The 12,310-nt window shown below is 40.8% G+C and overlaps 1 protein-coding gene across 1 annotated transcript; it reads left to right on the top strand.

The window, feature by feature from the left end:
* The first annotated feature begins 945 nt into the window (after positions 1 to 945).
* On the top strand, positions 946 to 12,060 carry adssl (adenylosuccinate synthase, like). Its single transcript, XM_071915221.2, has 13 exons — positions 946 to 1,204; positions 2,084 to 2,186; positions 3,523 to 3,591; positions 3,721 to 3,771; positions 3,862 to 3,928; positions 4,057 to 4,164; positions 7,287 to 7,368; positions 7,675 to 7,801; positions 7,907 to 8,061; positions 9,285 to 9,409; positions 9,562 to 9,659; positions 10,824 to 10,973; positions 11,080 to 12,060. Exons 1-13 carry the CDS (start codon positions 983 to 985, stop codon positions 11,130 to 11,132), a joined length of 1,410 nt encoding a protein of 469 aa, XP_071771322.1. The 5' UTR covers positions 946 to 982; the 3' UTR covers positions 11,133 to 12,060.
* The last annotated feature ends 250 nt before the right edge of the window (positions 12,061 to 12,310 follow it).

The raw sequence follows: 12,310 nt of genomic DNA, 5'->3' as shown, positions 1-12,310 counted from the left end.
CACATGTTGGACTTTCACCAAAAGTTTATAATTTCTTCCATGACCCATTACCAACTTGTTTCACATTAGGAGATGCTCACATTTCCATTACTGGACCTGAAATGGGACATGAGAAAAACCTGTTCAAATTCTTGCCAGTCTTGCCAAATTCTCTTCAGCATTTTAGCTGATTATTGCAACACCACATGGACAATCAGCTCTGTAAGTTTTGGAAAAAATTGTCAGGGCGGTTATGTCTAAACTGGAAATGAGCTCTCCAGTGCCCCCATGTTGTGGAGGATTTGCCTCTTCTTATGTCTGCTGATAGGCCACAAATTTTGATGGCGTTACGTGAATCCATTCGCATATGCCTTTTGTGAGAAACCACGCCCACTGCCACACCCCCCTTTGGCATGACAAGTTAATCAGTTCTTCCATGCCGCATGAACAATTTTTCCACAGACTTTTGTGCAAATACATTTAGAACTTTTTGAGATGTCCTGCTAACAGACAAACAGACTGAATGGGGCGAAAACATAACCCCCGTCCAACTCCGTCGGCGGAGGTAATAAGAATCAGACACAGAAACAGTTATGACACTCTGACTCCCAAACACAGAAAGAGGCTGTGTAGTCTGACGGAAAAAAAGGAGTGAAACATCTTGCCTCGTGTGGATGTTTTAGACCAATCGTCTTGACGTCATGTCAGCTTCCTGGTACGTAAACCCACGGTAGCGCGGTCTTTTCGAAATTATTTCAACAAGGTAAGGAAACGGGGGAATATCGGGCGTTTATTATTATTTAGTAAATTATAATCAGGTTCACAGATGTGTAGTGAAAATAAAATGTGTCCATCGGATGTTTCTGCCGTGATCTCTCTGTGTTATTTATTTTAAAACAACACGCAAGTCAAACCACGCCCACTAGATGGCAGTGGCTACTTCCTGTAACGGAGAAACGCGCTAAAAAGATATTCCGGTTTAGCTACATGCAAGGAGAGCAGCATGGCATCCGACAGCACAATGTCCAACGGACGGGAGACCGTTTCTCTGAACGGAGAGCCGGTGGTAAAGCGACCACGGGAGAGCGTGCAGGAGTCTCTCCGTGTCCCGAAGGAGCCTCAGAATAAAGTGACCGTGGTGCTGGGCGCGCAGTGGGGAGACGAGGGAAAGGGGAAAGTGGTCGACTTGCTTGCAATGGACGCGGATATCGTATGCAGGTGCCAGGTACATTGTCGACTAACAGTCAATATGCGAGGTAGCTAGCCTGTTATTCTACTGTTGTTACTAAATGACGGTTGATTTTAACGAGGGAGTCTCGTGAAAGTCTGACCGTTAAATATTCATGACCTGGCTGCAACGTCAACAACCTTGTCTGTCCTCCCGGGTATAAAATTGCTAGTGCTAGCAAGACTTGCTACTCGTGGGTTTTGATATTGTGTGTGCTGAATCTAGCAGATGACCTCCAGATACTGATGCCCTTTTGTAGCGTTTTTTTTTTTTTAACAATAACCTGCAAGGCGCCAACCGCCCCGTGTCGGCCAGCTGTTCCGCTTCCTGTCCACGAGACAACCCGTTGACATTTAGCTGAAATGTTTTTTTTTGTCTCGTGCTGTAACTTTTAACTAGAAGCAGCGTTACTGTTAACTGATGAAACTGCTGCTTTAATTTGAGCCTCTCTGGACACATTTCTACACCGGCTGAGATGTTGTCATCTGAATGTTTACAAAAGTAATAGTAGACACTAGGCAGGTCAGCTGAGTGCTCCCAGCTGATATTGTTATTGTCTGTTTTTATGGTCCAAATACTTGTTATCGACGTTTTCTGTGCAAGACATTTTAATGTACATACCGTGAGAAATGTCTTGGTAAATGTCTTGTACAGAAACCAGCAATAAATGACACAGCAGAGGTGTGTTTTGTGCGAGTGAATCTTCATTTCTTTTCTACGGGTGATTTGATGGGGAACCTGGTCTTTTCCAGCACCATATGGTGGAGTGCCCATGGTGTGCACATTGCATATTATTTACCATATTGTTTACTTGCAGTGTTTGTCACTAGTCATAAAATTGCGTTCTAGTAACCTGAATGTGTGCATTTATTCCAGGGAGGCAACAACGCAGGTCATACGGTGGTTGTGGACTCGGTGGAGTACGACTTCCACCTGCTGCCAAGTGGAGTGCTCAACAAGAAGGCCGTCTCCTTCATTGGTACGTTAAGATCCCTGTGTTACTTTCGTACAGTCATTTTTAAAGAAACCCTCAGCTGCTATAGGAAATTGCTGCACACACAGAATGACTAATTTGTCGAGCTTTCAGCCCTACATGACCTTCATCAGGATGTGCAACGTTTTTTCTAATTTAGGAAATGATCTCTTTTTGTAGTGACAAACCGCATATAATACATACAGGAAGCATACATATTTACACATAGGGACAGTTACATGTGCAAACATCGGGCATAAATCATCATCAAGTGTATGTACCCAGTACCTAAAAATCTCTGTTATAACATGTGTCTCATATTGAAATCCTCATTTAAGCCTAAAGCATATGAAGAGCCTAGTGCAGGGGTACTCCAACTTTATTAAAGGTCCACTTATGAATTTTGAGTTCAATGGTCCGGAACAATGTCAGTAAAACGCACTGACATAAATCAACGTCCATAACTTGTCCATAACATAACTTAAACATAACTTAAAGTACACACATTCAATAGTACAGTATGGTGGCTTGAATCGGTGGGAGAAATGGCTGTTTGCCTGTAACCAATGCCTTGAACCTGGGCACAACAGGTGTGATTGCCAGGCAGAGGCACTGACCCAAGTGTTCATTGGTCAAACTGCTGCGGTAGGAGTTTTTCACAGTGTTCAATGGGAAAATCCAGACTCTCATCGATATGTGGAATAGCAATAATGTCTGACTGACTGTGACAATTCGTTGTCATAGCAATGACATTACGCTTCGTGTGATTGGACCAGAGTGAACGCATCCACCGAGGCACACACAAACACACACACACAAACGGCTCCGTGAAAGTAAAAATCAAGGACTGTAACTTGCACTCTGCAATGTGTGTCACACATGCACTCACGCACACAAGTAAATACATGCACGTTGAATCACACAACGCGTTGGACAAAAGAAAATATATTCCTACATTAACTAACGTTACATTAACTTATGTTTAATGTGACACAAGGTCTGGTCCGGATTGATTTGTAGTTCGGTCTGGATCCGGACTTTGGTCCGGAGATTGAGAAGCCTTGGCCTAGTGTGTGTATCCAGAACAGCTCCCTCTGACATAACCTTTTATCAATATCTCAATTTTTTCAATGCCCTGAAAACGAGGAAACATTATGGGATCATTCATAAAGTGATGGGCAAGTTGATCGTTGGTGTCATTTAAATAAACCCTTCTGGCTTCCTTTTGTTACTCATAAGAAATCTCTTTCTATAATTTTTTTTTCTTTTTTACTGTTCTGCTGGTGCAATGACCAGTTTCCCCATGAGGATCGTTAAAGTTTTATCTCGTCTTTCATCACAGGCAATGGGGTTGTGATTCACTTACCTGGTCTCTTTGAGGAGGCTGAAAAGAACCTGCAGAAAGGCAAAGGTAGGGTAAACGTTTACTAATTAGGAAACCTGCAGTGGATATGGTGGGGTGTAGTAATGTGAATGAAGTGGAATAAAAAGTTTCTCACAGCACAAATACTTGACATGTGATTTGTGGTATTTTGTGTAGGATTACAGGGATGGGAGGAGAGATTAAAGATTTCTGATCGCGCTCACATTGGTAAGTCAGCATTGCTATGTTTTTGGAAGTCTTTCCATGAAATTAAATGGCTTGTTTTTTTTATTGACGTTCCCTTCAATCTGCTTCTAGTGTTCAACTTCCACCAAGCTGTGGACGGGATCCAGGAACAGCAAAGGCAGCAACAGGAAGGGAAAAAGTGAGTCTATTCAAATTAATTTAAATCCCTCATCGGATCTTTACTTAGGTAAATTGTGTAGTGCCATGTGTAATAGAACGCTGTACTCTAGTGCTGATGAGTGTTCTTCCTTGTGTTTTTTGTCTTAGTCTGGGGACGACTAAGAAGGGAATCGGACCTGCCTACTCCTCCAAAGCTGCTCGAAATGGTTTGCGAGTCTGTGACCTTGTCTCTGATTTCAAGGTTTTTAAGGATAAGTGAGTGTTTTTTTTCTCGTCTTCATTTTCATATTCTCATATTCTCTTCATATTTTCATCGTGACATATCATCAGGAAGTCCAAGTGACAGAAACAGCATCATGGACTGTTGACATATTCCCCTGATCAATTCAGACTAGGGCTGCAGCTATCGATTATTTTAGTAATCGAGTATTCTACCGATTATTCCATCGATTAATCGAGTAATCGGATAAGAAATACTTTTGCTTTATTAAAGAGCAATAGTAAATATACAAAAGAGAAAAGCTGTCCGCACGAAGCTGTCCATACGACACTGTGATTTACTGAAAACGAGGTGAAATAATAATTATTATTGATATTTATTACTAGGCCTAAATATAATACAAGTTCATAAGACTGGCTAATGTACATTTATTTACTATGTTGAAGGGTTGCCCTACACCTGCTGACCCTACTCACTGCAATCAAACTAAACTGAATATACCTGCTGTATTGGACTGGTGCATTTTAGGCTCCAATTGCTACTTACACCACCTGATATTTTGCTTTCTGGGGTATTTTATGCATCACTGTGAGGGGAGTAGGTGTGTGTGTGTGTGTGTGTGTGTGTGTGTGTGTGTGTGTGACTATCATAATAATAACATGAATGAAGCTCATGCTTTCACAAATTGACTGCAGCATTTTATTTTCTGTGGTTATTTTCTTGAGCAAAACTTAGCTAACTTAGGGACATCATAACTAGCCACCATATTGATTTACGTTCTTAACTAGCCATTACATATAGCCATAATTAACGTGCATTCTTTACTAGCCTTCATCTCATCCCGTTTTAATATTAAGTGCTGACTCCGCCCACCCGGCCAGTTTCGGCGTACGCCGGTAGCAATTACAAGTGGACCCTATCCTACAGTCCCTGCTCTCAGCGGAGGGAGGGAGCTACGCTGTGTGTGGGAAGCGCTGTGACCGTCAGACCTCTCTGGATTAGACAAGCAAGTAGAGAAAACCGGCATCAGCCGAACCAATTTATTGCCAAATGCTTTGGGATTCAACACATTAACATTGCTTCCCATGGTCAGAAAAAGTCGGCAGATTTGTCGCTAGTCGCTTTTGAGAAATAAAGTCGCCAGGGGGGTCTGAAAAGTCGCTAAGTCTAGCGACAAAGTCGCCAAGTTGGCAACACTGGATCCGAAACTTTGGACACTTTCTGTCGTTTTCTCTGGCCTGTCTCTTCTCTTCGCCCCTCGCTATTTTCTCTCTCTTTCTCCAGCGCGTTGTGCAACAGTAATAATCATCCGTGCGAAACACTGAGTGTGTATATAGTTATATGGATTAAACGAAGCTTCGATGCAAAGAATTTGCATCGATGATTTTTAGTAATCGAGTTACTCGAGTTTCTCGAGGAATCGTTTCAGCCCTAATTCAGACACTCAGTTCAGCATTTCAAGTCACCGTGCCAAGTTAAAACATTTCAAACTTGAACAGGTTTAATATTGTATGGACATGCAGAAAGTAAAGGTTTTCAGTCATGGCAACTTTAGGAGTGATGAGAGAATCCTTTCATAGTGTGTGTACAACATTTAAATGTTTATTGTGGCATTACTGTGATTAACTACACGGTACAGTTGCTGTAGTATTTCCATATTTGCTTTGATTTGCCTTAAATGTGGTAATTGAACTGCACAAAATACAGGTCCTTAGATTCACATTTGATTTACAAAGATTTACAACATTTCTGAACAATTGTTTGATAGGCCACACACAGTATTAACTAATGCTTGGTCTAAGAGTGTGTGGACCAAATTGAATGACATTTGATGATTAGAAACCGCAAGTTTTAGCTTTATTGTGCAGGATAAACATAACCCCCGAGGATTAGGGTTGGGTGATATCAGATTTTTCATATCAAGATATTGTCTCCATATTTTACCAGGATATATCAGTTTTTCATGGTATTGTGAAAATAATGTTGTGTTAGTGGGTCATATTACCATATTTTTATTGTTGTTGTTGCCAAATGCCACTTCTTTTCCTGCCAGCAGATGGCAGCACCCCACTGTGGTTTACATTCAAAAACTGCTGGTGAAAGCATAATATTCTTTCATGCCTGACTGTCCTATATTGTTGTGAATTATGGGAGAATTATTAATTCTTGGATAGAACAAGATCTTTGGCATCAAACAGAAATGAGGATCGCAGAATTTGGTCTTTAAAATGTGAAATGGAAATGGGTTGAGCAAGTCTAAAATGCCCAAATATAACTGGGCTCCTGCTGAGTCCTCTCATGACTGGAGCTAACAGCCGAGTCTAACAAGCCTAAAGGCTGCGGCGCCTCCAGGTTTCTAACCAAAAGTGCAGCCATGTGGAGTTTGTCTGGCTGTATGGAAATTAGTTATAAGAAAAATGGTCTGCACTAGAGCCCTGCGCGGGACTGTTTTCTTAATCCCGCTCCCGTTGGATTTCTGACCATTACCGCCCGCTCCCGCAATGTGTGTTATTGACCGCCCGCAGCAAAGTTAAAACCACCCGCTCCCGCGAGATTTGCGTCAGGTCCCGCAGGTCCCGTGGGTCCCGATCCCAAAGCAGTCCTCTACTCTGCACACCATGACTTTACAATTTAATATCTTATTTCATGCAAACGCTGTATATATAGAAATTGTGCCATTCCCCGTACTGAACACTTGCTCAGAAGCAGCGTTTGTATTGTATTTTTGTGCGACATTTGGACATCAGTGGAAAGCACTCTGCGTTTGATCATATTTCTATAATTTGTTGCACACAACTTGGTCCAAATCAGATGGCTTTCTGATTTAATCCAACTTGAACCTAAAGAACTGCTAAACAGATACAGGTGCATTTCTCATTGGCACTAACCATCTTTTTCTTTTCCGTCACCTTCCCCTTAGTTAGTTGATATCATGCCAAAATTGAACACAAAATTATACATTTTGTCCATTTTCCATTCTGGACCTAATTAAATATTGGTATTATTGTTGTATGTATGTTATTGATATAGGATAGATGTTACACTGTAAACAACCTCTTTTGTTGTAAAGCATTATATCAAACATCTGCTTGCAGCCGATGCAAGCCTTCTGTTTACTGTCGGACTCTTAACGCCCTGTTCTTGCTCTTTTCTGCAGGTTCCGTGTGTTGGCGGAGCATTTCCTGGCGATGTATCCCAACCTTAATGTCAACATTGACAGTGAGCTGCAGCAGTTGAAGGTGAAGACAGCTCAGCATGGCATTTCTTAATGTTTTTGGAGAGTGTCTGTGTCGTCTGTCTCACTTGCAGCTTGGACTACATGTGGGAGCAGCTAATGATAACAAGTTACTTGGGCTGAGGTGATTTTGGCAATATATTTGTGTGACTGTATGGTATTTTATACTGTGCAATATTCAATGCTCCCATTATTTTGGTTATTACATTTTTTACATGCAGAATTAGAGTTGTAGAATTCAAATGTGGCAGCTGGAGATGATCCACATTTCACATTTACCTAAGGTGTTGTTGTGTGTCTGTTTTCCCAGGAATATGCAGAAAGATTGCGTCCTCTGGTGACTGACGGTGTGTACTTCATGCACAAAGCTCTTACCGGCCCCAGTAAGAAGATTCTGGTTGAGGGAGCCAACGCTGCCCTCCTGGATATTGACTTTGGTGAGCAACGATGGGCTTGTTGGTGTGATGGGCTACTTTGTGGGATTAACTTTGAAGAGAGATGGATATTTGCCAAATGAAGTTAACAGATGTTCCTTTATTTAGGGACGTACCCCTTCGTGACGTCGTCAAACTGCACCGTTGGAGGGGTTTGCACGGGTCTTGGCGTGCCTCCTTCATACGTCGGCAGGGTTTATGGCGTCGTCAAAGCTTACACCACCCGGGTGGGCGTTGGCGCTTTCCCAACAGAGCAGAACAATGTGAGTGATGATGAGTCTGCACATTTACACTTGGTTGGTTTTTATGTCGTCTTGATGGCATGTGTGTGTAGACACATTCTTGTAACACAATAACTCAAGAGCAATACATGGTAGAAACTTCATCCTTGCACCACAGATTCCCCCTCTAGTGTAGATGAGGTAGATGGAGCACCTTGCTGCATAAATGTGCATATTAATGAGGAGAAAAATATATATATATTTTAACTACTATAACTTCTTAATGCTCTAAGATGCAGAATTCACATACCCATGTGTTATGTGAAGACATATGTTGATATAGAAATAATTGCCAATTAATGCATTCATTAGCTTAATATTTAAGTGAAATGATGGAACAGTTTTCCATTTTCACATTATTGTTACGTCATGTAGAGAAACACGGACATCTTATCACTTTCATATTAGGTTTATTAGTGTATTCATCAATGAAACCATCTAACTGATCATACTGGTTGGCCTACATCAAGCCTCAGAGGAGGACCGGCACCTGCTGAGCTCATGAACAAATGAGTCAGAAGTTACAAGGCACAGAATGTCATTTCAGGGCATCACTTCCCTCTGTAGCCCTTTACTGTCTGCTGTGATATCATCAGTCACTCAGGTACTTGGGACAGTGGCAGCCTTGAGGTTGAAGAAGCAGACCTGTGGTCAGTTCAAATCCCCAGATTGGCTGGGGAAAATCTGTGGGGGAGAAAGTGAAAGACTAATGTTGTTCCTTCTCTCAGCAACTATCAATGATGTGCACTTTAGCAAGGCACTTAACCCCCAACTGCTCCAGTTCAGCCCCCCGATGGCCTCCAGTAGAGGACTGTGGTTGTACTGGGCAGCTCCCATATGAGACTGTGTAACTGCATGGACCGAGGCGTTGCTGGGAAAGAGCATGTGTGCTCAGTTGACCTTCCATGGATAAATAAAGGTTATAAAACAGGCAGAATGAACAACTGGAAAATTATGTCAAACAGTGCATCCCTCATAAATGGAAGCCCCAATATCTGTAAAAGTGAATATGTGATAACCAGGGTCCTTTTTTATTGTAAAATACAGTATTTGTTAGTACTGGGTCTTAACACCGCCTCTACAAAGATTATGTTGATTAATGCTTGTTCTTGAGCATTTAACGCAGTTTCAAAACTCAGTGTAACTGTTTAATATTATATTTGTTTATATATGTTTATGTATATTGGCTGTTTGCTGTGTTTTAGGATCTTGGGGCGCTGTTGCAGTCCAGAGGGAGGGAGGTTGGTGTGACTACCGGCCGAAAGAGGCGCTGTGGTTGGCTGGACCTGATTTTGGTCAGATACGCCCACATGGTCAACGGCTTCTCTGCGTAAGGAACCATCACACCATTTCTGAATATTATCCTCACCTACTGATGTAATTACTCTTGTCTGGAGTTTTAGCTTAGATTAGAAATGTGCTCCATCATGCGCTCTCACTATGCCTTCCCCTCGAATTTGACCCGTGATTCCCCTTTTGCAGAATTGCTTTGACGAAGCTGGACATCCTGGACACGCTGTCTGAGATCAAAGTGGGTGTGGCCTACACAGTCGATGACAAGCCTCTACCCAGTTTCCCAGGTAGGTGATTCACTCTTTGACAAAATACTTTAGAGATTTGCTCTTTGTCCCCCACAGTGTCCGTCCATCAGTCACGCACGGTATAAAAACGTGACGATACAGAATGGGGACGTGTTTTTTCGGGGGCCCATTTTTAAGAAGTTGGCTACTGAATTTCAGGTGCTGATGAATATTATAGAAAAATTATGTACTGGATCTTTACAGTCAACTCAACAATTCAGAAACTGTAGCACACCTGACAAACAAATCACTGCTACAGCAAATGAGAAAAATTAATTATTGGTTAAAAGTTTGATGACTGTCCTCAGGCAAGGTGTTCCAAAGTCAAGAGATTGCATTCACAACTGTGAATGCTTGATCACCTTTTGCCTTGAAATCTAATTAAAAGTTGATGGCAAATACTTTCATACTACTTTCATAACTGTCCATTCATCAAAGTTTGAATGACACAAAAACATAATTTACTCTAGTTTCTTGTACAGGAAGAGCATCTGCTCAAAAGTAGTATTATTTTCAGAGCTAATGCTCAGATTTTGGCAAAGGTTGAATGGAAATGGCTCTAATGCCTCCTAAGGTCTTGTTTTACTTTCGTCAGCTTTTAATAGCAGGAAATACAACATCTTTGGTTTTTGAAAATCTGTTTTGCAGCATTTTTGATGATACAATTATCTTCTGTATTACTCTGCTTGTAGTTCCAAATGGAGCAAATTGAATTGTTAAGTTTATGAGTAGAAGATTAAAAAAGCAACAGTATTTATTCCTGCATAATATGACACTATGCAGCTGTGCTTTACCAGCATGTTTACCTTGATTTGCTCCATATGTTTATCTCGATTTTTGTGCTGAATGTATTGTATGTTTATAGAAGTGGCTGTTTTGGGCATTTCTTGCTCCAAATTTTGTTTGATGGTGCTGCGGCCCATCAGAAGCTGACAGCATGACACTTCAAAGGTTGAAATCACTTTCAAGAGACACTTGGGTGCATCACATCTGATCAGGTTCTAGGGAGTGGCTTATTAATATAGTGTCTTATTTGCATCCAGCCCTTCAAAGCCAGTCAAGGACCGTTCTGTTTCTCCAGCATGTCTTCTACTGGCTGGAGCGCTGTCATGTTCCTGGAGGGAAATAATGAATCAGTTATTTATTAATCTGCTTCTGTTCTAGCTAATATGGATGTGTTGACGCGGGTGTCGGTCCAGTATGAGACGTTGCCCGGCTGGTGCTGCGGCACCGAGGGAGTGCGAAGCTTCGAGCAGCTTCCCTCCCAGGCACAAAATTACATTCGCTTCATTGAGGACTTCTTGCAAGTGCCAGGTTAGTAAAGAGATGCAGTGCTTGGTTCATTAAGGGAGAGACTGCAGCTAAACTGTTCTTCAGTTTGAGGAACCTTCATCCTGTTTTGTCCTTTTTGTCTTTTCAGTGAAATGGGTTGGAGTCGGCAAATCCAGAGAGAGCATGATCAAGCTGTTTTGATCTGTTGTCATTTCCGGAACTGATGTTTCTTGCAAAGGCGACGACAGCTCAGACGGGAATTTCATGTTGTGACGGGATAACCCGATGAGTTTAAAATGCAAACTCTATCCTAAAGAAAATACATCACCAGCAAAGTAATTTGTGAATTTTTTTAGTTGCTGCTTATGCTTCACATTTACAGTAATTCTTCATAGATGTAATTTATGCTGCATTCCACAAAATGTTTCCTATATTTATTAGGGTATTAATTTTTAATAGCTGGTGCAAATGGATTGATCACTCTTTAATTAGTTCCACGGTAAAGCATGATCAATTTTTATTTTGTTTCATTTGAAGCTTAATAACCTGATATCACTTCACCGTATAGCTATTTTTTTACATAATCTTTTGAAGAGCCAATGTTGAACAGATGTAGAAGCCTTGGGATGAAGAGGCAAATCATGAGGAGGAAGAGATTATTTGCAACCTTTGTTATGAGAAGGGATAATGTGTGAAAGCTTTCATCATAAGATCAGTAAGATTGAACTTTTTTTTTATTGGACAATTTTAAAACGTGATAAAATGCGTCTGTTATCAATGTCAACACATAAAAGTCTAAGACCTTTCCATTGTGGGCTTTGGTGTTAACATAGACAGCACTGATTATTAGTAATATTGATAAAACTCCCTAAAATAGACAAATCACAACACTAAGTAACTGGTATTTCACTTACCGTTTTCCTCACAATACTTATAGACTTATAGACTTTCCAGTTGCACACAAAGACGTTGGCTAGTATTTTTACCTTTTGGAAATCAGTGGGCCTCAATGTGCCAAAGCTTCAAATACATCTCAGTATGTTTCCTATCACATTCCATTCATTTTGTCAGAGAAGTGAATAACTCTTACTCGGCCTGCTATATCAATAAAAGAAAATTGTAAACTTTAGTGTGTGTGTTTTGTTGTTTTTGGTCATAGTTGTGTTTACCTCTGTGGCTTTATAGGAAATTAATTCCAAGTAATGGGTTTTACAATAAATTATAACTTATAGTTGAAAAAATTGCTAAAATGACTACAAATATTTTGAGAACGTAAATGAATATTTGTTGGATTACTTAAAGAAAACAAGAAAGTTAATATTTTCATTTTAAATGTATAGATGTAAACATTATTTAGTAATGTGTAATTTGGTCATGTT

This window comes from Centroberyx gerrardi, chromosome 11, assembly GCF_048128805.1.
Source record: "Centroberyx gerrardi isolate f3 chromosome 11, fCenGer3.hap1.cur.20231027, whole genome shotgun sequence".
NCBI lineage: Eukaryota > Metazoa > Chordata > Actinopteri > Beryciformes > Berycidae > Centroberyx > Centroberyx gerrardi.
This window is presented reverse-complemented; position numbering and strand designations above follow the sequence as displayed.